Source organism: Moschus berezovskii, chromosome 10, assembly GCF_049115385.1.
Source record: "Moschus berezovskii isolate FMDL1 chromosome 10, NW_MosBer_1.0, whole genome shotgun sequence".
Taxonomy (NCBI): domain Eukaryota; kingdom Metazoa; phylum Chordata; class Mammalia; order Artiodactyla; family Moschidae; genus Moschus; species Moschus berezovskii.
In genome coordinates this window covers 103,906,228-103,933,452 of record NC_142469.1, presented here as the reverse complement: position 1 = coordinate 103,933,452, position 27,225 = coordinate 103,906,228, and the positions used below count along the sequence as shown (strand labels likewise).

The window sequence follows — 27,225 nt, the reverse complement described above, 5'->3', positions numbered from 1 at the left end:
ACAAGAGTCTCCGTTCAGCCTCCACCCATCCTCCATTTTGAAAAGCTTTCATGATTGATTGGCATAGACTCAAGGCAGAAATGTGGCTGTTTCCCTACTTGGAAGATTAATTTTCTTCATCTCATTTCAGTTTTGGGTTTCGTGATATGAGAGTTGTATCAGGACGTCATAAAATTTTTTTGAAACTTCCAGGGATTGAACATGATTTAGAAATGTGTTTTAGACTGAGTGTCTTATAATGTAGTTCACGCGTTCTCGATTGTTGGAGACGCAGTTAGGTGCCAGCCCCCTCCAGCTGCCCCAATGCCGCTATGTCAGAGCTCTTAGCTCCCAGGAACAGTGGGAGAGCCAGATGGGGTTTGGAGACGGCAGGCATTCCAACTGGAAGGAAAGCGTGAATCAGGGCTCTGCAGGACTGACTGGTAGGGCAGTGGCTCAGAAACTCCCAATCAGCCCAACTGTCAGACAGGGGACAAGGAGCTGAAATATGGAACCAAGTCCATGAAATAAGGCCAAGTGCATGTGGAGTGCAGGTGCCTAACCTGAGCTGGGGTTTCAGACCTTTACCCCCTATTTGACCTTTGCACGTGCCTTCCCTGGGGCTCAGATGGTAAAGAATCTGCTTACAAAGTAGGAGAGATCCAGGTTCGATCCCTGGGTCGGGACGATCCCCTAGAGAAGGGAAAGGCTACCCACTCCAGTATTCTCGCCTGGAGAATTCAATGGACAGAGGAGCCTGGGGGGCTATAGTCCACGGGGTCACAAAGAGTAGGACACGACTGAGTGACACTGTCTTTCACCGGTCTCACTAAACCTCAGCTTCTCTATCTGTAAAATGGGGATAACAGTGCCTTCCAGAGTGGGTTTTGGCAACAGTTATTGAGACAATGCAATGGCAACCCACTCCAGTACTCTTGCCTGGAAAATCCCATGGATGGAGGAGCCTGGTAGGCTGCCGTCTATGGGGTCGCACAGAGTCAGACACGACTGAGCAACTTCACTTTCACTATTGAGATAATGTGTGTATAAAACTTCCAGTAGACTGACACTGCTGCACTGGTTACTGTTCAGGAGGCCTGACATTTCACTCCAGATATTTCAACGTTGTAGCTGCCAGAGCAACAGAAAAGGTTACCTAGGTTATCCATCTGGGTTTAGCTGAGCCCTGGTTTCCTTGGATTAGAGTTAAAACTCTTTAGAATTTGTTTTTCTCTTATAAGCTGCTCAGAAACAACTATTAAACTTAGAAACTTCAGTTTTCTGCAGACTTATGTTTTTATTATCCTAAAATTAGATTCTGGAAAGAGACTGAGGGTTATTTATTATTGGATTAAATGAAAAAGTTGAGTATGATTTATGACTTCTCTGGAGTTCGGTTTGTTTTAATGGACTTCATGGAGAGGACAGGAATAGTAGACAAAGGACTGATCCATCAAATTTTAAATAAGCTAATTTTATAGAGGCTTCTGCCAGCCCATTAGACAGTAATCATTTTTTAATTGAGGAATATTTTAGTTAGAGATGGTCCCCAAGACAGTTGGAGTCAGGGTAGAACACTTTCTCTTCAGTTTTGTTTTGGGCCGTGGGCCAGTGTAACTCCCAGGAATCCAAAAACTAAATTTATCCTTGCTTCTCAAGAGGAAGTGCTGAGTGACTGCCTCAGGCTGCCAGAAGTCAGTTGCTGCCCTCTTGGAGATTTTTGCTAAATGCATTTAACCTAAGGTAGAACCTGAGGTCTGAAAACTGGGCGACGGGAACACCCTACCCCTCATCTCACCTGGGTCGGAACCTGCATCCCTTTCCTGCAGGCACCCTGTCCCTGGACATTTTCTGCCTTCCAGACCCCAAGTACGGGTCCAGGAACACACCCACAAAAATAACTGCTGGTGCTGTTTTTAGAGGGCTTCCCTGGTGGCTCAGGCGGTAAAGAATCTGCCTGCAATGCAGGACATGCGGGTTCGATTCCTGAGTTGGGAAGATCCTCTGAGGAAGGGAATGGCTACCCACTCCAGTATTCTTGCCTGGAGAATCCCGTGGACAGAGGAGCTTGGCGGGCTATATTCCATGGGGTCAGAAAGCGTCGGACACAACTGAGCGACTAACACACACAGTGTGTTTTAGAGTTGTGACTATTTCCGTGTATAACGTGGTGGCCTTCCTCTCTTAATATCATAACAGAAACGTGTCCACGTTGCTGTTGTTCCGTCGTCCAGTCGTGTCCGGTTCTTTGCGACCCTGTGGACTGCAGCTCTGCAGGCCTCCCTGTCCCTCCCCGTCTCCTGAAGTTTGCCCAAGTTCATGTCCATTGCACTGGTGATGCCACCCGGCCACCTCATCCTCTGCCGCCCTCGTCTGCGTCTTACTCCAAGCCTATTCTACCACGACGTTCTTCTTTCGATTGTGTGGTTTCCCATAGTTCACTTGATTGTTTCCTCCTGTCAGAAATGTAAGTGGTTTCTAATTTTGGGTGCCTCTAAATGAAACTGGTTGAATATCTTGGTGCAGAGAGAATTTTCTGAAAGCTAATTTTATCCTTGAGAGAGGTTGTCAGAGGTTGGTTTACGACATCAGGTGGTGAAGACGCTGAGATCATTCTGTGTCTGTCGCATCGCTTTCTGAAAGCTGCAGTGGCTGTTCTCACGCCGAGAATGGGTCCCGATTTACCTCGTCTCATTTAAAGTGGCGTATTATCCATTTTAGTTTGGAATATAAAAAATAGTATTGTTTCAATTAGCATTTCTTCGGTTTCTTTTCTGTTTTGTGAACAGTATTCTGGTGTTTGGGATTAAAACAGCCTAAATAGGGGTTAAGATTCCAGTGAAGACACTAAATTGATCACGAGCATCACAGCAATTCCACTTGGAGTGATTTCTTTGGAAGGAAGCTTTGGCTTCTTCAGAAACCCTGACCTGGTTTAGTTCTGTCATGTACGGGTGCAAAAAAGCCAAACAACATCTTTAAAAACAAGCTAGTGAGAGAGTTCATCCCGTTTCCAGTTTAGTCTCTTCCTGAGTGTGTCTGAAGTTCATGCTTATTTAATAGTTGCAGAGTATTGACCAGGGCAGAGACTTAAATCTTAACTCAAGTGTAACTCAAGTCCTCCTATTCGTTGTCAAACTTGATGCTTTACGCTGAAGCTCGATGTGCATCTTTACAGAAGGGTGCAGCTGGAGTTCTCTGGTGATGAGATTCTGAGCTGCTTTTATAGATTCTTCCACGGATGGCGGGTGGGCAGCACGTGATGCTGTCTGTATTCCCACCCCTCGCCCTGCAGGAGTTCCAGGAAGCAAAGCTTTGCTGTGTTTGTACGCCCGCTTCTCTGTGCTGTATGGTTTCAGGGTGGAAATCTGCGTGGGAAACACAAGGCTAATGAAAGCATCCTGCTGACTGGCACTTCTCCTTATTCTGAAATCCACTTCATCATCCCCACGCTGTGCCAAGACTTTGCCTAGTTAAGAGGGTACCATCCACGTGAGTTTTGGTGAATGTACTACTCCCCATTTCAGAGTCACTAGCAGTAAAGGACAGGTTAGAGTGAAAACAAACGGGGGAGGAAATGTTCTAACGTACTTCACAGAAAATGAAGGAAAACATCAGGATCTAGACATGGAGTGAGAAGGAAAACTGATTTGTATCTCCTTGGCTTTCCCAAGGATCCCAAAGCAGTGCATCTTAGCTGCTCCCTCTTTGCCTCTTTCTTTTCTCTTCTTTTTTAAAAAGGATTATTCATTTATTTAATGTATTTTTGGCTGCACTGAGTCTTTGTTCCTTTGTGTAGGCTTTCTCTAGTTGCAGCGAGTGGGGGCTTCTCTTCGTTGCGGCGCTCAGGCTTCTCATCGTGATGTCTTCTCTTGTTGAGGAGCACAGGCTCTAAGGTGTGTGGGCTTCAGTAGTTACGGCTCCCAGGCTTTCTTATACTTGAGCTTTCCAGCAACCTCGTGTTGGAGGTATTGCTCTGATTTCACAGAGGAAGAAGCCGGGGGCTGTGGAAGTTCAGTAGCAGATGGAGCTGGAAGGTGGCTGAGCCCGGGTTTTGGGCCAGAGCTGCCTGATTCAAATGTTCCTGCAAAGACCCTTCCCCTCCAGCTGCTGGCCTGTACCACCCTCACCATCACAGTGCTTGGAGTCCAGGCGGTCTCCGATTGCCTGCGCGTTCCAGAACTTCTCTGGTTGATGGGTTGGATTTCCACCTTTCCACTCACCTGATGGGCGAGCCCACCCTGTAGCCCTTCCTCTTGCTGGCAGGTACCAGCTCCATCACCCTGGGAGCTCTATCCACTGACTACATCTAACCATCAGCAGGGATGCTGGGAAATGCGTCCACTGGGCTCTGTGCCCTGGAGAGGGGAGGATCTCATCAAGGAAAAGAACAATAAACACCAGGAAGAAAAGAGAAACCACTCATAACCCTTTCACTGAAAATCAGGGGAAATGGTAAAGAACTTGAAAACATTTTCTCTTTACCTTTTTCATCACGGGTCTCCATTCTCAACTGTTAGGTGCTCTGTCGTGTCTCTTACTCTTTGCAACCCTGGGAAAGTAGGCCGCCAGGCTCCTCTGTTCATGAAATTTTCCAGGCAAGAATCCTGGAGTGAGTTGCCATTCCTTTTTCCAGGGGATCTTCCTGACCCAGGGGTGGAACCTGGGTTTCCTGCATTTGGGCAGGTTCTTTGCCATCCTCAGCATGCCACTAAATTGGCAAATTTCAGTAGAGAGAAAGCTCGCCTCCAGTGAAGAAGGGTAGGAGGGTCCCCTCCCTCCAACTTCAGAGTGGAATAAGCTTAAGACATACAACACATGTTCACCCACTAGACACCCCCCGCCCAAGTAATTTAGCCTTGTCTCTCTTTTATTAATGAGCCCTAAGGCTAAAGTCAATTGTTTTACCAACTCACAGCACTTCTCTTTTTGTTTGTTTTAATAATTTTGTTTAGTTTATTTACTTTTTGTTTTTGGCTGTGCTGGGTCTTTATTGCTGCACAGGCTTTTTTCTAGTTGGGGTGAGCGTGGGTTTACACTCTTGTGGCAGTGTGTGGGCTTTGCATTGTGGTGGCTTCTCTTGCTGTGGAGCACAGACTCTAAGGCACTTGGGCTCAGTAGTTGTGTCATGCCAGCTTAGTTGCTTCACGGGATGTGGGATCTTCCCAGATCAGGGGTCGAACCTGAGTCCACCTGTCTCCAGGAGGATTCTTAACCACTGGACCACCAGGAAAGTTCTCATAGCACGACTTACCTTACTCTTCATCATAAAATTCCTTCAATATTTTTGTGGGTTTTGCTCCTGAATAAAAATCTGAGCATCAGCTGAAGTTTACAAAGATCAGTAGCCTCCTTGGAATTTTGGGTGCAATTTACTGTTCTTTTGTAGCGCGTAAAGCTGAGATTCAGAAAAGTTAATTCACCTGAGGATACATGACCAGTAAGAAGTATAACAGAGCTTCAAACCCGAAGCCCACACCAGTCTAGGAAAGGATTCAGGGCAGAAGCATGCCGTCCACGGTCTGTCTGTCTGTGATCCCCTCATGCCTCGTTCACGCTTCCTAAGCATCGCCGACATTGTGTTAGAGACCCTGGTTCCTGCAGGGCTAGCAAGGATTTTACGAAAGGGCATGCTGGTCCTTGGACTTTTATAAAGAAAAACAATCTCACTTTTCTTCGTTATACCCTACTCTGCCTGGAAACTGAAGAAGGCAGCATTTAATCCCTCGCATTTTCAGTGTCAGCTGACTTCCCTTTCTAAGTGTTAAATCAACAAAGCGAAGGATTTGTCAAATACTCTCCAAACACTAGGTCCCAGAAACTCGGTGAAGAATCAGACTTCTTCTGGCCCAGGCTGTCTGGGAGCTTTTAGTGGCTAATCCAAGGGCAATGAATAAAGCAGGAGGATATTCAACCTCGAACAGTAGCTGCTTCCAAACTGTAACCAACGTCCATCACTCCTGTTCATGAGCTCCTGAAAGTCAAGTGCATTGAGAGGGAGCTGGCAGCTTAAGGTCTGTTCCTTCGAGAGACGCTGGGTGTGTTGTAACCAGGTGAAGAGTTTGACAGCTTGGAGGTGTCTATGGGTGGAGTCCAGCCTCTGCGGGGTCCTGGCTTTGTGCCAGAGAGCAGGGCTTCTGGGGAGATGGAGGCCTCAGCTGAGCTGAGCTGAGCTGACTTCAGGGAAGTCAGGCTAACAGTGCTTTCGATTTCCCTCCTCTCAGAAACATACCAGAATCAGAGCCTGCCTTCCAAATAGTCTAAGCAAGGGTAATGCTTTATAGGAAAGCACCTTGTGACTGTCCTTCTGCCCAAGACTGTCCTCAAAACCAGCCCAGGGGTCTTCCTTGGTGGTCCAGTGGTTTAGACTCTGCCTGCCTATGCAGGGAACGTGGGTCAGTCCCCGGTCCGAGAGGATCCCACGTGTCTTGGGGCTACACAAGCCCATGCACCACAATTACTGAGCCTGCAGCCTAGAACCCATGCTCTGCAACGAGAAACCAGCGCAGGGAGAAGCCGGTGGGCTGCAACTAGAGAGTCACCTCTGCTCGCTGCAGTTAGAGAAAGCCAGGGCAAAGCGGTAACGACCCAGCGCAGCCAAGAATTTGAAGAAAAAACCGCCTAGGAGACATGGAAGTGAGCCCCATGCGCCCACTCTCTGCGTAGTTTGGGATTGAGAACCTCTGTGAAGGTAGCACTGGTTTTGCCCCGGGCTCATTTCTGGGCTGCTCTGCAGAGAGGAGTTCTGAGCCCAAGAGAAGCCCCCGCCTCACTTCCCCAGGAACAAAACTGCCCGGAGTGCTGGAAGCAAAAGAGCTCGGAGGTCCACCTGAATCTGAAGATTCGTTACTGACTGTGGCAACTTCAGGCAAATCGCCCAAGCTATGGGGCGTCTCAGTTTCTTACTCCAAAAAATGGGATGATAATACTACTCATGGGATTCATCTGAGGCTTAAAATGAGCTCATATATGTGATACTGTCAAATGGATTTTGGGGAGGAATTGTATTAGTAAAGGTTGTAATGAAGTCTAGGCTCTCCTAACTCTTAGAAAGTTCAGTCTGTAATCTCAGCACTTCTTGGGGCGGTTTGCAGTTGTGTCCTGGTTCCAGGAGGAGCAAGTCTGCTGTGCGTGATGTTTGTTTTCAGCTGTCCTCAGCTTATCTTTTCTCTGTCAGAGTATTTCAACCTCCTGTCTTTAGGCTGTTCCATAAAGGCTTTATTTGCTTCAGTTCAGTTCAGTTCAGTCACTCAGTCATGTCTGATTCTTTGCGAACCCATGAACCGCAGCACGCCAGGCCTCCCTGTCCATCACCAACTCCCAGAGTTCACCCAAACTCATGTCCATCGAGTCGATGATGCCATCCAGCCATCTCATCCTCTGTCGTCCCCTTCTCCTCCTGCCTTCAGTCTTTCCCAGCATCAGGATCTTTTCCAATGAGTCAGCTCTTCACATCAGGTGGCCAAAGTATTAGAGTTTCAGCTTCAACATCAGTCCTTCCAATGAACACCCAGGACTGATCTCCTTTAGGATGGACTGGTTGGATCTCCTTGCAGTCCAAGGGACTCTCAAGAGTCTTCTCCAACACCACGGTTCAAAAGCATTAATTCGTCGGCACTCAGCTTTCTTTACAGTCCAACTCTCACATCCATACATGACTACGGGAAAAACCATAGCCTTGACTAGACAGAACATTACAGCAGAGTAATGTCTCTGCTTTTCAGTATGCTGTCTAGGTGGGTCATGACTTTACCTGAACAGTTAGTTCATTTTTCTCTTCAGGAGCTGGAGACTGATGACAGGACTGTGAGTCTGGCTGTTGTGCATGTTTTGAGTTTCTGTTCGATTTTAGAGCTCTTAAGCGTGCGTGTGTGTATGTGTGTGTGTGCACATCAGGAGTGCGGTAGGGTGGTTCTCTTGCCTTCAGAGTTGGTTATTTGTATTTACCGACATCTCAAAGGTGATCTCTGTTTAACCTTCATTAAGTCATTCCACAGATATATATATATCAGTTCAGTTCAGTCGCTCAGTCGTGTCCGACTCTCCGCGACCCCATGAATCACAGCACGCCAGGCCTCCCTCAGTTCAGTTCAGTCGCTCAGTCGTGTCCGACTCTCCGCGACCCCATGAATCACATATATATATGTATATTTCATAATTTTTAAGTTGATACATTGTATTTCATTTTTATTCAATTCAAGAAACTATTTTTCTTGTTTCCTTTTTTTTTGGCTGTTTGGCATGTGGGATCTTAGTTCCCTGACCAGGGATCTAACCTGCTCCCCCTGCAGTGGAAGCTCAGAGTCTTAACCAATGGACCACCAGTGAAAGTGAAAGTCGCTCAGTCGTGTCCAACTCTTTGCGACCCCATGGACTATACAGTCCACGGAATTCTCCGGGCCAGAATACTGGAGTGGGTAGTCTTTCCCTTCTCCAGGGGATCTTCCCCCCAGGGATCGAATCCAGGTCTCCTGCATTGCAGGCGGTTTCTTTAGCAGCTGAGCCACCAGGGAAGCCCAAGAATATTGGAGTGGGTAGCCTATCCCTTCTCCAGCAGATCTTCCCTATCCAGGAATCAAACTGGGGTCTCCTGCATTGCAGATGGATTCTTTACCAACTGAGCTATCAGGGAAGCCCTATGGACCTCCAGAGATGTCCCTATATGTATTTTTAAAATTAAGCTCCTGTTCTGCACCAGTGACTGCTCCAAGGTTTGGAGAGATGGTGATGATCTTCAGGACAGTTGTGTGCCCCGGAGAAGGGGCCGTCCAGGGTCAGAAGGCCAACAGTTGAACTAGTAACACTGTAACGACAGGGGGTGCCACCCGCCCCACCCCCACCCCCAGCACCACCCCGGGAGTGGCCCCCACTCTCCCCAGGGCAGGCGTGCGTGCAGGGAGGGCTCACCAGAAGAAGGGATGTTTGGGCCGAGATCTGGAGATGAGGAGTGGAGGGAAGGGGAGTCTCAGGCGGGCAGGAAACCCTGGAGATGCAGACTCTGGTCCTCAGGTTCTCCTTAGTGATGGGCGCTGCTGCTTAACGTCTCTGGACCTCATTTCCTTCTCTGTAACAATCAGTTCAGTTCAGTTCAGTCGCTCATCGTGTCCGACTCTTTGTGACCCCATGAATCACAGCACACCAGGCCTCCCTGTCCATCACCAACTCCCGGAGTTCACTCAAACTCATGTCCATCGAGTCAGTGATGCCATCCAGCCATCTCATTCTCTGTCGTCCCCTTCTCCTCCCACCCCCAATCCCTCCCAGCATCAGACTCTTTTGCACTGAGTCAACTCGTCGCATGAGGTAGTCAAAGTATTGGAGTTTCAGCTTTAGCATCAGTCCTTCCAATGAACACCCAGCATTGATCTCCTCTAGAATAGACTGATTGGATCTCTTTGCAATCCAAGGGACTCTCAAGAGTCTTCTCCAACACCACAGTTCAAAAGCATCAATTCTTCGGCAATCAGGTTTCTTCACAGTCCAACTCTCACATCCATACATAACCACGGGAAAAACCATAGCCTTGACTAGACGGACCTTGGTTGGCAAAGTAATGTCTCTGCTTTTTAATATACTATCTAGGTCGGTCATAACTTTCCTTCCAAGGAGTAAGTGTCTTTTAATTTCATGGCTGCAATCAGCATCTGCAGTAATTTTGGAGCCCCAAAATATAAAGTCTGACACCATTTCCACTGTTTCCCCATCTATTTCCCGTGAAGTGATGGGACCAGATGCCATGATCTTCATTTTCTGAATGTTGAGCTTCAAGCCAAACTTTTCACTCTCCTCTTTCACTTTCATCAAGAGGCTTTTGAGTTCCTCTTCACTTTCTGCCATAAGGGTAGTGTCATCTGCATATCTGAGGTTATTGATATTTCTCCCGGCAATCTTGATTCCAGTTTGTGCTTCTTCCAGCCCAGCGTTCCTCATGATGTACTCTGCATATAAGTTAAATAAGCAGGGTGACAATATACAACCTTGACGCACTCCTTTTCCTATTTGGAACCAGTTGTTCCATGTCCAGTTCTAACTGTTGCTTCCTGACCTGCATACAGGTTTCTCAAGAGGCAGGTCAGGTGGTCTGGGATTCCCATCTCTTTCAGAATGTTCCACAGTTTATTGTGATCCACACAGTCAAAGGCTTTGGCATAGTCAATGAAGCAGAAATAGATGTTTTTCTGGAACTCTCTTGCTTTCTCCATGATCCAGAGGATGTTGGCTATTTGATCTCTGGTTCCTCTGCCTTTTCTAAAACCTGCTTGAACATCTGGAAGTTCACGGTTCACATATCGCTGAAGCCTGGCTTGGAGAATTTTGAGCATGACTTTACTAGCGTGTGAGATGAGTGCAATTGTGCGGTAGTTTGAGCATTCTTTTGCATTCCCTTTGTTTGGGATTGGAATGAAGACTGACCTTTTCCAGTCCTGTGGCCACTGCTGAGTTTTCCAAATTTGCTGGCATATTGAGTGCAGCACTTTCACAGCATCATCTTTCAGGATTTGAAATAGCTCAATTGGAATTCCATCACCTCCACTAGCTTTGTTCGTAGTGATGCTCTCTAAGGCCCACTTGACTTCACATTCCAAGATGTCTAGCTCCAGGTGAGTGATCACGCCATCGTGATTATCTTCATCGTGAAGATCTTTTTTGTACAGTTCTTCTGTGTATTCTTGCCACCTCTTCTTAATATCTTCTGCTTCTGTTAGGTCCATACCATTTCTGTCCTTTATCGAGCTCATCTTTGCATGAAATGTTCCCTTGATATCTTTAATTTTCTTGAAAATATCTCTTGTTTTTCCTATTCTGTTGTTTTCCTCTATTTCTTTGCATTGATCGCTGAGGAAGGCTTTCTTATCTCTCCTTGCTATTCTTTGGAACTCTGCATTCAGATGCTTATATCTTTCCTTTTCTCCTTTGCTTTTCGCTTCTCTTCTTCTCACAGCTATTTGTAAGGCCTCCTCAGACAGCCATTTTGCTTTTTTGCATTTCTTTTCCACGGGGATGGTCTTGGTCCCTGTCTTCTGTACAATGTCATGAACCTCCATCCAGAGTTCATCAGGCACTCTATCAGATCTAGTCACTTAAATCTATTTCTTACTTCCACTGTATAATGATAAGGGATTTGATTTAGGTCATATCTGAAAGGTCTAGTGGTTTTCCCTACTTTCTTCAATTTAAGTAACAATAGTCCCTGCCTAACAGGTGTAGGCATTGGAGAAGGAAATGGCAACCCACTCCAGTGTTCTTGCCTGGAGAGTCCCGGGGACAGGGGACCCTAGTGGGCTTCTGTCTATGGGGTCACGCAGAGTCGGACACGATTGAAGTGACGACGCAGCAGCAGCAGCAGCAGCAACAGGTGTAGGATGATCAGAGGAACTGTTCTTTTTAAGACTGATGCTGGGAAAAATTGAAGGCAGGAGGAGAAGGGGATGACAGAGGACAAGATGGTTAGATAGCATCACCAATTCAATGGAACTGAATTTGAGCAAACTCCAGGAGTTGGTGACGGACAGGGAAGTCTGGTAGGCTGCAGTCTATGGGGTCGCAAAGAGTCGGACACGACTGAGCGACTCAACAACAACAACAATATTCTTTTAAAGGGTTGAAACTGTGCCCCAGGTAAAGGAAGCACTATATAAATGTTTGCAAAATAAAAAAGAAATCCACGCCTGTACAGTGTAATGTTGAGAGTATATTTGTCTTCTGAGTGTTTTCCCCCCCACCTCTAAGAGCACAGTAATATTTTTCCTAACGTTTGGCATCGGTGTGTGTTTCAGGTGCGTTCCTGAGCCCCAGCCTCCTGCCCCGCTGGCCGTGTTCCGCAGTGGGTGTTCTCTGTCTGGGCGAGGAGCACGCCCCCAGCATGGACCTCGCCGCCTTGCTGAAGTCGCACTTCCTCTGCCACCTCATCTTCTGCTACGTCTTCATTGCCTCGGGGCTCATCATCAACACCGTTCAGCTCTTCACGCTCCTTCTCTGGCCTGTTAACAAGCAGCTCTTCCGGAAGATCAACTGCCGGCTGTCCTACTGCATCTCTAGCCGTAAGAGCATTCCCTTCTGTTCTGTGCATGTGGGTGTTACTGTTGGGACTTTCTATGTAGGTTACTAAGCTTGCAGTGCATGCTCAGGTGTGTTGTTTATTTCTGTTTGTTTGCGTTTTTGACAAAATGCAAAAGGTCTATTTTTGTCCTCACTCTCAAGCTATTTTTTAAATGAGTAATGCCAACGGCACCGCCAAATGCCAAAATTCAACAGACACGGAGGGCTATCCTATGGAAAGCAAATAAACATTCTGTTTCTTTAGGTTTCCTCCTCAAAAACAATCCATGTTGTTGTTCAGTCACTCAGTTGTGTCCGACTCTTTGTGACCCCATGGACTGCAGCCCGCCAGGCTTCCCTGTTGGTCACCATTTCCCACAGTTTGCTCAAATTCATGTTGATTGAGTTGATGATACTGTCCAACCATCTCATCCCCTGTCATCTCATCCTCCTGCCCTCAATCTTTCCCAGCATCAGGGTCTTTTCCAATGAGTTAGTGTCAGTGATTTCTTAGCTATCCTTACAGAAATAGCATATCAGTTCAGTTCAGTTCACTCGCTCAGTCGTGTCCGACTCGTGACCCCATGAATCACAGCACGCCAGGCCTCCCTGTCCATCACCAACTCCCAGAGTTCACTCAAACTCATGTCCATCGAGTCAGTGATGCCATCCAGCCATCTCATTCTCTGTCGTCCCCTTCTCCTCCCACCCCCAATCCTTCCCAGCATCAGAGACTTTTCCAGTGAGTCAACTTGTCGCATGAGGTGGCCAAAGTATTGCAGTTTCAGCTTTAGCATCAGTCCTTCCAGTGAACACCCAGGATTGATCTCCTCTAGAATGGACTGGTTGGATCTCCTTGCAGTCCAAGGGACTCTCAAGAGTCTTCTCCAACACCACAGTTCAAAAGTATCAATTCTTCGGCGATCAGCTTTCTTCACAGTCCAACTCTCACATCCATACATGACCACGGGAAAAACCATAGCCTTGACTAGACGGACCTTTGTTGGCAAAGTAATGTCTCTGCTTTTTAATATGCTATCTAGGTTGGTCACAAATTTCCTTCCAAGGAGTAAGTGTCTTTTAATTTCCTGGCTGCAATCAGCATCTGCAGTGGTTTTGGAGTCTATGTATACATATGTTATTTCTATAAGGAAAAACATATGTATGCATGGCTCTTATGTTTGTACATGTAGGCAGGTGGGTCTGTATATGTATAGATATGTAAGACATACATATAGCTCAGATTATGAACTCCTTATTGCCAAATTCAGGTCTAAACTGAAGAAAGTAGGGAAAACCACTAGACCATTCAGGTATGACCTAAATCAAATCCCTTACGATTTTACAGTGGAAGTGAGAAATAGATTTAAGGGAGTAGATCTGATAGACCGAGTGCCTGATGAACTATGGATGGAGGTTCGTGACACTGTACAGGAGACAAGGATCAAGACCATGCCCAAGAAAAAAAAATGCAAAAAGGCAAAATGGCTGTCTGAGGAGGCCTTACAAATAGCTGTGAAAAGAAGAGAAGCGAAAAGCAAAGGAGAAAAGGAAAGATATCAGCATCTGAATGCAGAGTTCCAAAGAATAGCAAGAAGAGATAACAAAGCCTTCCTCAGTGATCAATGCGAAGAAATAGAGGAAAACAATAGAATGGGAAAGACTAGAGATCTCTTCAAGAAAATTGGAGATATCAAGGGAACTTTTCATGCAGAGATGGGCTCAATAATGGACAGAAATGGTATGGACCTAATAAAAGCAGAAGATATTAAAGAGAGGTGGCAAGAATACACTGAAGATCTTCATGACCCAGATAATCACGATGGTGTGATCACTCACCTAGAGCCAAACATCCTGGAATGCAAAGTCAAATGGGCCTTAGGAAGCATCACTACAAACAAAGCTAGTGGAAGTGATGGAATTCCAGTTGAACTATTTCAAATCCTAAAAGCTGATGCTGTGAAAGTGCTTCCCTCTATATGCCAGCAAATTTGGAAAACTCAGCGCTGGCCACAGGACTGGAAAAGGTCAGTCTTCATTCCAATCCCAAAGAAAGGCAATGCCAAAGAATGCTCAAACTACCGCACAATTGCACTCATCTCACACGCTAGTAATGCTCAAAATTCTCCAAGCCAGGCTTCAGCAATACATGAACCATGAACTTCCAGATGTTCAATCCGGTTTTAGAAAAAGCAGAGGAACCAAAGATCATATTGCCAACATCCGCTGGATCATAGAGAAAGCAAGAGAGTTCCAGAAAAACATCTATTTCTGCTTTATTGACTATGCCAAAGCCTTTGACTGTGTGGATCACAATAAACTGTGGAAAATCCTTTAAGAGATGGGAATCCTAGAGCACCTGACCAGCCTCTTGAGAAATCTCTATGCAGGCCAGGAAGCAACAGTTAGAACTGGACTTGGAACAACAGACTGGTTCCAAATAGGGAAAGGAGTACGTCAAGGTTGTATATTGTCATCCTGCTTATTTAACTTATATGCAGAGTACATCATGAGGAACTCTGGGCTGGAAGAAGGACAAGCTGGAATCAAGATGCCCAGAGAAATATCAACAACCTTAGATATGCAGGTGACACCACCCTTATGGCAGAAAGTGAAGAGGAACTAAAGAGCCTCTTGATGAAAGTGAAAGAGGAGAGTGAAAAAGTTGCCTTGAAGCTCAACATCTAGAAAACTAAGATCATGGCATCCGGTCCCATCACTTCATGGCAAATAGATGGGGAAACAGTGGAAACAGGGGCTGACTTTATGTTTTGGGGCTCCAAAATCACTGCAGATGGTGACTCCAGCCATGAAATTAAAAGACGCTTACTCCTTGGAAGGAAAGTTATGACCAACCTAGACAGCATATTAAAAAGCAGAGATGTGACTTTGTCACCAAAGGTCTAGTCAAGGCTATGGTTTTTCAGTAGTCAGGTATGGATGTGAGAGTTGGACTGTGAAGAAAGCTGATCACCGAAGAATCAATGCTTTTGAACTGTGGCATTGGAGAAAACTCTTGAGAGTCCCTTGGATTACAAGGAGATCCAACCAGACCATCCTAAAGGAGATCAGTCCTGGGTGTTCATTGGAAGAACAGATGTTGAAGCTGAAACTCCAATACTTTGGCCACCTGATGGGATGAGCTGACTCATTTGAAAAGACCCTGATTGAGGGCAGGGAAAAGATTGAGGGCAGGAGGAGAAGGGGACGACAGAGGATGAAATGGCTGGATGGCATCACTGACTCAGTAGACATGGTTTTGGGTGAACTCCTGGAGTTGGTGATAGACAGGGAGGCCTGGCATGCTGCAGTCCTTGGGGTCACAAAGAGTCAGACACAACTGAGCAACTGAACTAAACACATACTTTTTAAAGCTAAATGCTGGTATAATATATTGTTTGTCCTTCTTGGTTCTTTTCTTTAACATTTGGAGATAATTGGTGCACATATGATCGTAAGAAACAATACAGATAAATCCCATACACCCTTCAGCCAGTTTCCCCCAATGTTGACGTCTTGCATGTCTACAGTATAACATGCCAATAAGAAAACTGACATTGACACAGTCCACCAACCTTATTCGGATTTCTCCAGTTTTATTTTTACATTCATGTCTCTGTGTGTGTATGTGTGTGTGTGTGTGATTATACTAGACTATTTTAAACATGACTAATTCAGCTGGCCAGAATTTAAAAAATGAAAATAATTCAAGGTTAATCTGAGTACTGGGATGTCTGGAGATGAGTTTGGTGTTGATTGACCAGATTCTATACCTGTTCTCAATAGCACAAAATGCTGTGTGTATCATTACCAATTACATATATGAGTGTGAATATATTTTTTTCAATGAACTTTTTCAAATGAAGTGATTAAAATATCTCAGCTACCTTCGATTATGCCACAAATTTCAAAGTTATGGATATCGTTTTGGAACCGTTTCAATGAAGCAATCATTCAAGATTTTAATTTGAATCAAAATAATACAAACTGCATACAGTTATCCAGATGGATTACTACTGATCCAATGAGCTATTTTTGAAACTTCAAGATACGATCTTATGAGAAAAAGAATAATAGCTACATCCTCATTTGTAATGTTGCACTGACTCAGAACTGGCAGATATGTCTGATACTATTTCGAATGTGGCGTGTGCTAGAGCTACTGTGTCTTGGGTTTTAATATTTTACATAAATGTCTTGAGCATGTTCATAAGATCATAAAGTTACAGTTACAAAAAATATATCTTTAATCTTCCTGTCTATGGCCCATTGGGTTGCAGCCACCCACTCAATGCAGTCATGCAAATTTGTTAGTCATTCATTTTACTCTGATACTGTTTATAGTATTGAAGCACCTACCATGGTACAGAAAAGGGAACAACCTTTCAGGGCAGGACAGAGGCAGCAGGAGAGGTCAGAAACTGACTTGTAACTGAAGAGAAAAGAATTTGCATAATCAAGAGAAGGAGATAATTGCCTCAGATTTATTTTATAATTTTAAGTGTCTTTTTCCACTTAAGTGTCTGTTAAACAAAACTTGTTTAACTAACAATGTTAATTGCGCTTTTCATCAAAGCCTGCATTTATATGATTTGCACACACCTACAGAGATTCCAAAATCTGTCAGTTTGCAATTGGGAATCGTTTGTATTTGCATTGTTGTGACCTCTGTTGAAATCTCAGGTGGATGCTTAAGCACTGAATTTTCATTTGGAGTTGAGAAATAAGAGATAGGTTTTGGAATGAGAGTTCCTGAGAGTCTCTGTTTTGCTTTGGGAGGTAGTGGAGACATGCCAAGTCAATATTCTTTATAAAATATTTATTATTTATTTATGTATTTGGCTGTGCTGGGCGGTTCTTAGATGCAACACGTGAGGTCTTCTGATGGAGATTAAGATGGGCAGCACATTCAGAAAGCAAGGTGGACTTCTCAACATCACAAATAATTATTTAGCATGATTCCAAATGCAACGTAACCATCCAAGGCCACTGGTGTTTCCCCACCCAGGGTGTCGTGAGTGTCCAGCAGTCTAATTTCACAACAGGGTCAGAAGTACATGGCCAGGTCCCTCCCGTCCCGGGATGTCCCCCCATGCTGTGTGCCCGCTGTCCCAGAGGAGAGCTTCCACGGTTTGGACTGAGCAGATGCAGAAGTCCCCTGAAAAGGGAGGGGCGCAGCTCTCTGGAGGAACAGGTCTAGCTTTTGAGAAAGGAGAATGTGGCAGAAGTTGGAGAGGGTGATGCCTCCTGGGTTTGGCTGTGGGCACTCACCATGGTGAGGAATCTCTCCCGTGTCCTCTCCAGCATCTCCATTCCTGGTATCCCAGCATGTCTTAGACATAAAGCTGTTCTCTCTCTCTCTCTGAACTTGTCCTCTGTAGCTGATAGATCCTTGGAGTGTTTTGCAGCAACAACCAAAGACATGTAAGAGACAGCCTGTTTGGGAAGCCTCATCAGAGACTATAGTTCGTGGGTTATTGAACAGCTCAGAATAGAGGTGATCGGGCCCTCTCTATTTGCTGTCACTCTCCTCCTCTCCAGGTTAAGACAAAAACTCTTCATGGAGTTTAGAGAATCACTCTAAAGCTTAGAAAATCAGCCGCATTCACCATTTTTGCAGCTGACTTTTTAAAGAAAAACAGCAGATAAGTTGTTTCCTAGACATTCGAGACCCCTCCATTACCTGCTCACTTTTTGCAGCTGTGTCTGTATGCTTCTTTATTTTTTTTAATGTTTGTCGAGAGCTCCAAAGTAGTCATCAGCCGTGGCCTGTGAAAGGCCACTGATGTCACTGACAAACAGAGTTGGCTTCCAGCATGACACACAGGCAGAGAATCTTAATCTAGCAGCCAGGGCTGCCATGAGGAACAATAGTTTGAAAGTTTGTTGGATTTGGATTGCTGCTTTGGGAGGGCTGTTTCAGTTCCTTGTCGCCTAGCTTTGTAGGCCCCTAACCCTGAGAGGCTGAGACAGATTGGCTTAGCTTGCTGAACGGTGGGGGTTGGGGTGGGGTATGGAGCTGACCTCTGCAAGGTCAGGAGAAGGAAGGAAGATACAAGAAGTGGGCTGCCACACAGAATTGTATGTTACTTTCCCTTGCAGAGGATGTGCCCTTTGGTCTCTAGGGAAAGGTGGCCAAGACCCGCTGGCTCGCTTTCCTTCCCCCCGACTCTGTGTGTTTTAAAAAAAGCAGAGAATAATTAGGAGAGCCTATTAATGGCCGAGGTTTTAAAGGGGGGCAGGCAGAGTGGGGGATGACAGCTGACCTTAATGTTCCATGAAAGGCTGGAGACACAGAACTGCCATCGAGACACCACGCCCCACCCACACACCAGTCCCAGTACCCGGTTTCCAAAGTCCATGCTCTAGCTCCCCTACTCTGTGCCTTGAGCCTGTCTCTTACTTTTTCTGGAGCGTGATGCTCCTGGATTCCATGGCCATCCGATGCACGGATCCACTGGGTGTCTCTGACGGCCAAGTGCTGGTGATGCTGAGGAGGGGTCAGGATCTGGAGTGCAGAGATGAAAGAAGAACATCCTGCCCTCCTGCTTGTAGGCTGCCACCTTGGGCGAGCCCCACAAACCCTCTGAGTGCAGCATAGAGCAGCAGGACGGACCACAGTGGCTGGTCAAAGAAACAGAATGAAGTGCTGCGGACGAAAGTGCTTCGTGAGCTGTTTAACGCACGTCAGCTTAGGATGAAAACTGAAATCTGTGTCTGCGGAGGGCAGGAGAATTGTGGAGGGGAAGGTGGTGCCGGGGACAGGTAAGGCTATCTTCTTTCTTCTCATTATGGCAGTTTACTTGGTTGGGTACCTTCAGAAAATGAGCTACATTTGAATTAAGGGGAGGGAGTGGAATTGACCAAATTCCAATAGTTTTCTAATAAAGAGTTTGGGCTTTTGTGGTGTTTTTGCACTTGGGAAGATAGTTACTTCTCTTCTTAGCACCTCCTTTCTGCGTTCCCTCCCCCGCTCCTTGAAGGTTATTGGCTGCTTGATTTGCAGCAGACGGTGGCTGAGCATGAGGAGAGAAGCAAGCTCTATTTCTCCAATGATAGCACTGCTCACAGCTCTTCCTTGAAACAGACATCAGTCTTCCTGCTGTTAACAATAATGGACCCCAGGATGTAGCAGTCCCTTCCCAGCTGTGACCCGAGGGCGGGGCTCGGTATCTCAGATGGATAGGCGCCCTCCCCGGAGCCCCCTGGGGAACCAGGCTTCACTGAAGATGCTCCCCTGTCCCACTTTTAGGATGACATCCCTCTTGTGGGGTGATGAACCTCGGGTTCTTGGGGCCACTCCCCACCCCCAACAACTTTGGCCGTACGATCAGTCTGATTCTCCTGGGTGCCAGGCTGGTCCCCGGAGCTTGTCTGGTGTGCTTTGTTTTTTCTTGTTAAAAGTAATTTAATGTATTTATTTTTGGCTGCTCTGGTTCTTCGTTGCTGTGTGGGCTCTTCTTTGGTTGCGCTGAGCGGGGCCTGCTATCTAGCTGTGGTGGAGGGCTTCTCATCGAGGTGGCTTCTCTTGTTGCAGAGCACAGGCTCTTAGTTGCAGCTCACAGGCTTTCGAGCCCCGGATCAATGACTGTGGCGCATGGGGCTTAGTCGCTCTGCGGCATGTGGGATCTTCCTGGACCAGGGATCGAACCGTGTCTCCTCCATTGGCAGGCAGATTCTTTTCCACCAAGCCACCAAGAAAGCCTTAATTTTTTTCTTTTTTTAAAACGTTTGCTGCTTTTAGGCCACACCGTTCGGCATATGGGATTAGCTCCCCAAACCAGGGATCGAGCCTGTGCCCTCTGCATTGTGAGCTTGGAGTCTTAACCACTGGCCCACCAGGCAAGTACCTGGCCAGGTTCACTTTAATACAACACCATCACCCATACTTTGAACTTGGCTGTTTTCCTTTCTTTTGTCTCTCACTGGAATTGAAGAACCTGCCTCCTACCACAGCCCCTCCTGAATCAGGATAAGAATTGTTTTTTTTTAATGTCTTGGTTTGAGTTCCAGATTCTTGGGCCTGTATTAGTTTCCTTGCTTTGAGATTAGTTTGTGCGGGTGCAGCCAGGAGACAGCAGCTGTTAGGGGGCAGAGGGACCAGGGCCAGGAGCCCTGGATGGGAGGGGAGGGGGACAAGACAGGAAGGCGGGTGCTCCAGATGAGCAAATGTGCCCAGGAGCCCCCCAAGATCTGTTCCTGGATTTCCTCTAGAGGGGAGTTGTTACTGATCCTTTTTTTAGGAGATTTCTCGGAGGCACGTGGATCCCTGGGAGCAGACCCTGGGGAAGTGGTCCTCCCCTTTGACCCAGTGGGTGTTTATAGCTTCACGGTGGATCCTGGGGGCAGGGTGGAGTAGGAGCATAGCCGGAGATTCTGGGGCAGAGTGGAGGGCTGTCTAAGGGAAGCGGGGTCAGCCCTCCTGTGGTTTCTATATCTGAGTAGGGCCAGCAGGGCTTAGACACATTCCTGTGTGTGTCATGAGGCGGGGGCCACAATTGGGTGCCCCCCACCGCCGTCTTACATGAGAGTACAGGGCCAGCCCGGAGTGTCTTTGATAACAGGTGATCCAGAAAAGGGGCGGTTGCTGTGGCATTTTCCATGGTGACCTTGGGAGAAATAACATGTGCTGTTCCCTTGGCAGCCGGCTTGATGCATGTCTCTTCCCGGCCTGATGAATGGCAGGGACTGCCTTCGCTTATTGTCGTCCAAGCGGATTCTTCACTCTTTCCCGTCTGGAGCAGGTTTGGCTCTTTCACTTGGGGCAATAGTTAATCACCCGCAAGATGTCGGGAAAGGTCTTTGCTAGGTTTGCCCCAGAGCCTTGGTCCTGACCCTTCCCATCGCTGATTCTGCCGAATCGTGGACTCCTGCTGCCTCTGTGGTGCTGACCCAGAGGTGAAGGGCTCTCCCTGGACTGAGCAGAGGGCACCCGGACGCCTCTCCTGGGAGTGTCCTTTGCTTGTCTCTCTCCTGTGCTTGTACTATTCCCTTCTGTCGGGTGTTGGTCTCCACACCCTCACGGCTCTCACAAGCAAGCTCCGCTTCGTCTGGGGTTGCAGCTCTGACAGCCGGGCCTGGGAGGGTCAGCAGCTTCTGCAGGCGCCGTCTAGTCTGCGCCCTCAGGGGCTGATGAAGAGCCCAGGACTGTGTGTGTGTATATCTCCCTGGAGACTCCAGGCCTTGATGGCGGCCTCCAGAACTGAACTCAGCGGCCACTGCATTCAGCGGCAGAGGTCTTGCTCTAAGCAGTTTCCTGGTGATACATTCAGCAAGTGTTGAGCGCCTGCTGTGTGCCGGGCACTGTATTTGTACTAGGCAGGTGGTGGTGAGAAAGACAGCTACGAGCCCGCTCCCAGGGAGCTTGCGGTCTGCTGTCTGAAAGTCCCACAATCATTTCCTGCAAGGGTGCCTTGGCCAAGTCGTGAGGAACAGACCCAAACCATCCTGTCCACCCCACGTTTGGGCAAAACGGACCTTGTTTCCTTCTGTCCTCTGAGGCTTTTCAAGTAGCACTGCTAAGTCGCTTCAGTCGTGTCCGACTCTGTGCGACCCCACAGACGGCAGCCCACCAGGCTCCCCCGTCCCTGGGATTCTCCAAGCAAGAACACTGGAGTGGGTTGCCATTTTCTTCTCCAATGTGTGAAAGTGAAAAGTGAAAGTGAAGTCGCTCAGTCGTGTCCAACTGAGTGACCCCATGGACTGCAGCCCACCAGGCTCCTCCATCCATGGGATTTTCTAGGCAAGAGTACTGGAGTGGCTTGCCACTGCCTTCTCCGTTCAAGTAGCACAGCAACCAACAAACCAACCAACCAAATGAAGGAAAAACCATACCTGGTTAGCAACTCAGCATTCTGAACGGAAGTAGCAGAAGCAATCCAGAAATGGACTTAAGGTAGATCTTATTTACAGTGTGTTACAGAGTCAAAGAGCTCGCGTGTCTGCACTTAAATGGCACCAGAATGATAGATAGGAGAGAAAGAAGAGAATCAGTGTATATAAGCTAAGCAGGGTCAGGCTTCTCAGTTCTGCTGTTTTATTCCATAGGCTTCCAGCCAGCTGATACTTAGCGGGCACTTGCCATTCTAACAGCTGTTTTGAGTTTCGGGCACAGAGACGTTAAGCACCTTGCCCAGGGTCACACAGGAAGTGGAGGAGCTGAGCCTGGGGCCATCTGAGCGCAAACTTCTCTGCAGCACCGCCCAGCATGGCCTGGTGGTGGAGGAGCCAGGCTCCGGAGCCGAGGTCACTTGTCCACTGCTGGTTGTAGTAGGTGACGTTCCACAGGGCGGCGGAGATTGTGAAGTCACGACACACACTTATTTCCATTCTGTGTAATCACTGCAGTCTGTGGTGTGCCGTATGTGTTAGGCCTCACGCTAGACCTTTCATGTCCTTACATTGTTTAAAAACAAAAGTGAAAGTGAAGCTGCTCAGTCCTGTCCGACTCTTTGCGACCCCATGGACTGTAGCCCACCAGGCTCCTCAGTCGACGGAATTTTCCAGGCAAGAATACTGGAGTGGGTTGCCATTTCCTTCTCCAGGGGATCTTCCCAACCCAGGGATCAAACCCGGGTCTCCCACACCACAGGCTGATGCTTTACCGTCTAAGCCACCAGGGCAGCCCTTGTTTAAACACATAACCACACTAAATAGGCAGTCTCCCATTTCATGCCAAAGTCATTCAGTTGTGTCTGACTCTTTGCAACGCCATGGACTATACAGTCCGTGGAATTCTCCAGGCCAGAATACTGGAGTGGGTAGCCTTTCCCTTCTCCAGGGGATCTTCCCAACCCAGGGATTGAACCCAGGTCTTCTGCATTGTGGGTAGATTCTTTACCAGCTGAGCCACAAGGGAAGCCCAAGAATGCTAGAGTGGGTAGCCTTTCCCTTCTCCAGGAGATCTTCCCAACCCATGGATTAAGCCCAGATCTGCCACATTGCAGGCAGATTCTTTACCAACTGAGCTATCAGGGAAGGCCTGTCATGCTAACCCACTCCAGTATTCTTGCCTGGAAAATCTCACGGACAGAAGAGCCTGGTGGGCTATAGTCCATGGGGATTGCAAAGAGTTGGACATGACTGAGCGACTAAGCAGAGAGAGGGCATTTCATGGATCAGTTGTCTGAGGCTCAGAGAGGTCAGGTGACTTGTCTAATGTCACACAGGAAGTCGGAGCGCTGAGATTCCCAAATCCGTTCTCGAACGACCTTTTTAAAGAGTGTCTCTTTGGCTGCACAGTGTCTCTTTGGCTGCACCGGGTCTCTCGAGTTGCGGCAGGCGGGGGCTGCTCCCCAGTCGCAGTGCTCTGGCTTCTCTGGCTGCTGAGCAAGGGCTCTGGAGCCCGTGGGCTTCAGCAGTGGTGGTGTCTGGGTTTAGCTGCCCCACAGCATGTGGAATCTTCCCAGACAAAGATCGAACCCAAGTTCCCTGCCTTGGCAGTTGGATTCTTAACCACTGGACCACCAGGGAAGTCCCATTTTTCTCCTACATTTTGAAAAATGAAGGAAACAGTGTGCGTAAGGATTTTTATTTTACCACCCACGGTTGGTGTGAAACAGACATCTGTTCAGATCTGCCCTGAGCGTGTCCACGCCCTGTCTCAGCCCCAGGGGCCCGTGCAGGGTGTCTGTCACTTCCTTAACAAGCGTGCATTTGGGTTCGTCCTGGGGGCCTGACCCTGGGCTGGCACCTGGAGCTCAGAGGTGAAGGGGATGTAGCTGCTGCCCTTGGGGGGGTCCAGGCTAGTGGGGAAAGCATGTGAGCCAGCCACCGCAGAGCAGCCAGTCTGAGGCCAGGCTAGAGGAGTGCAGGGAACGTGGATCAAATCCATCCTGGGGAGGGATGGAGGCTGGTCCACCAAAGCAGCATCCTACCAGGAGTTCCTGAAAGAGTGGGAGGTGTGCTATATCGGCAAGAAGGGGATAGGTGGTCTGGGCTGAGGAAAAAGCCTATTCCAACATTGCCCAGGGTTAGCACTGGTTTATCTGCACCGGCTTGTTCAGGGAGCCGGTTTGTTCACCTGCGGGACCTACCATGTGTCATCACAACCTTGCTGAGTCAGGAGGCGGGAGCCGGGTGCCCTCCACCCAGGGCCTGGAGGACAGTGGTGTCCAGTGGCACCCAGCGTGGCTGGTCCACGGATGCACCCACATAGTCATCTCCAGAAATTCCAAGCCCTGTAAACCATCCATTTCCTTCAAGGTTTATTTTTGTCTTGCCCTGAGCAGCTCTGTTTGAAATGTGCCTTGAGAAACTGTTAATTTTTTTTAAAGATCTGTTCACACATAATCTTTTATAGGAAGATACCCAGCTGGGACATTATTTCCTTGAACCATGTTGCACCCTAAGTATAATATTACGTAAAAATAGCATGAGGCAAAACGGCGCCATGTAATGCCAATCTTATAAATACAGACTGTAAGTAAGTTGATCGGAGTGCTGCTTTTAGGCATTAGAATTAGAGATGAGTTTTTAAATTGCCTTTAAACCATGTATTTTATTAACTGGGGGAAAAAAACAAAAGCCCAGACAGCAAAAAGAATTAGCTAGGAAAGGGGTTAGAAAAGGGAAATAAGAAGTGGGCCCTTCCTGCACTGTGTGTGAGCGTGTGTGTGTGTGTGGGAAAGCCTCCTGCGTGCTGGCGGGGGCTCCCCATTCCTGGGCTCCGGAGTGATGCCATGTTCAGGCCTCGTCTCCAGGGCCTGCCTAGAGCGTATTCGACTCTCTTCGCCGCAGTGACTGAGGACAGTGGAGGCGAGAGAAAGTGCCCAGAGCTGCGTCCCTGGGTCCCCAGGGTCCTCCCCACCCCCCGCCAGAAGACGTATATGTTCTTACCCTGTGCCTGTCAACAGGGCTTTATTCAGAAGCAGAGTCTCTGCTCATCGTCAAATTGAGATGCAGTCCTGTGGGTGGGCCCCAGTCCTTTATGACTAACGGCTGTGTCTTTGTGAAAGGGGAGACCACGAAAGCAGGTCAAACCAGTCCATCCTAAAGTAAATCAACCCTGAAGATTCATTGCAAGGACTGGTGTTGAAGCTGAAGCTCCAGGACTTGGGCCACCTGATGCGAAGAGCCAACTCACTAAAAGACCCTGATGCTGGGGAAGATTGAAGGCAAGAGAAGAAGGGGATGACAGAGGATGAGATGGCTGGATGGCATCACTGACTCGATGGACATGAGTCTGAGCAAAGTCTGGGAGATGGTGAAGGACAGGCAGGCCTGGTGTGCTGCCGTCCACGGGGTCACAAAGAGCCGGACACGACTGAGCGACTGAACAACTGCAAGTAGACGCAGAGGCAGCAGGCCCGGAGGAGGACGGCGTGAAAAGACAGACTGGAAGCCAGGAGAGTGGACGCCCCAGAGCCTCGAGAGAGGCAGCCCTGGCAACACCGTGCATTTAAGATCAGAAACACTGGTGTATTAAAAACCGATGTATTTCCTAAACCCCCAGTTTGGGGAACTTTAGAACTTCCCTGATGGCTCAGTTGGTAAAGAATCTGCCTGCAATGTGGGAGACCTGGGTTTGATCCCTGGGTGGGAAAGAGCCCCTGGAGAAGGGAATGGCAACCCACTCCAGTATTCTTGCCTGCAGAATCCCATGGACAGAGGAGCCTGGCGGGTTATAGTCCATAGGGTCGCACAGAGTCAGACATGGCTGAGCGACTAACACTTTTGGGGTACTTTACAGCAGTCCCAGAAAGCCATCACTCTGTGACCCAGGTCTTTTTCCCTCTCACTGTGTGTGTGAAGCGCTAAGTGAAGGCCGTTCTCTGGCACCGGCAGGTGTGGGGCTGTGTTTATTTCCCTCTCCTCCCACTTCACCTGGCTTCCCCCACTCCCGGTTGTTTCACTGGCAATACAGGGAATGAGAGATTACACAGACTGAAGGCCTTGTTTGTGTTTAAGGGCCAAGCCACAGAAGCCCTCTTTCCTGCATCGTGAAGTTGGTGAGTGAAGTGGAGCTGGCGACTGTGTGTGCAGCCGGGCTGGCCCGTGAGGAGGAGCTTTGATGATGGAGACAAAGTCTTGCTGGGTTTCTTTCCTCCCATTTTCCTTGTATTTTTAACTGGTGTTTACGTTTATCTCTCTGAGTACTCTGAAGTCCAGAACCGCTTTGGCCAATCCCCAAAGCAGTTTGCCTGGGAGAACCAGAATGAAACCCTACTTCGAACTTGGAGGGACTTCTCCGAGGTGAATGGATCAAGTGTGGAAGCCTGTCTGTAAAGCAATGCTCAGGTCTGTCCTAGTAACAGCCTCTCTGGCCATTAAAGGAACAGCAAATATTTTCTTCCTCTCCCTGCTTTGCACAAAGAAGTAACAGGAATGAACTCATCTGACTCAGGAAGTCTGTTCTGGTGGCTTGCACATGCCTGTGTCTTTCATTCGGAAGCATCCAGAAAGCTGTCTTCCTAGCTTCTTTCAGATCCAATGTGTTTTCTTCCTGATCAGTGTTGCACTCCAGCCTGATTCCTAGTGGGACGATTGATTTTGTCTAGAATGGGACGTTTACTCTGCTCCCCTTTTCCGCACAAAGCTTGTTATAAAATTAACCTTTTGTGCCAACACTTCTTTGTTTGCATAGGGGGAAAAATACTGGCCTTGAGAACTGATGTTTACATCAGTGTGTTATCAGATCAATTCATCGATAAATGTTGCAGCTAAGTACTTGATACACCTGGCAGTTGTAAGTATAGTAAATATACAGCCGGTCTCATGCAACTGATCCACTGAAAGGAGATGTGATAGATAAGGGCCCTGGATTTTTTTTAAAGTTTTAAAATAGAGTAGACTGAGCGACCTCACTTTCACTTTTCACTTTCACGCATTGGAGAAGGAAATGGCAACCCACTCCAGTGTTCTTGCCTGGTGAATCCCAGGGACAGGGGAGCCAGGTGGGCTGCTGTCTATGGGGTCGCACAGAGTCGGACACGACTGAAGCGACGCAGCAGCAGCAGCAATGTAACTATGCTATAGCATTTATTATGAGTAACAATCCATTTCTGCATCTTAAATATGTGTGTGTGCTCACTCAGGGGTGTCCAACTCTTTTGTAACCCCGTGGACTGTAGCCTGCCAGACTCCTCTGTTCATGGAATTTCCCAAGGTAAGAATACTGGAGTGGGTTGCCGTTTCCTTCTCCAGGGGATCTTCTCAACCCAGGGGTGGGATGAGAGTCTCCTGCATCTCCGGCCTTGGCAGGTGGAT

General features: G+C 47.7%; 1 protein-coding gene across 2 annotated transcripts in view; it reads left to right on the top strand.

The window, feature by feature from the left end:
- AGPAT4 (1-acylglycerol-3-phosphate O-acyltransferase 4) overlaps positions 1 to 27,225 on the top strand; it is a 134,385-nt gene that overhangs the window by 41,426 nt on the left and 65,734 nt on the right. For both annotated transcript variants that reach the window (XM_088840886.1, XM_088840887.1), the window contains exon 2: positions 11,757 to 12,020. In XM_088840886.1, the coding sequence (XP_088697012.1) occupies positions 11,843 to 12,020 (178 nt within the window). In that variant the 5' untranslated portion in view covers positions 11,757 to 11,842. The remainder of the gene's footprint in view (positions 1 to 11,756; positions 12,021 to 27,225) is intronic.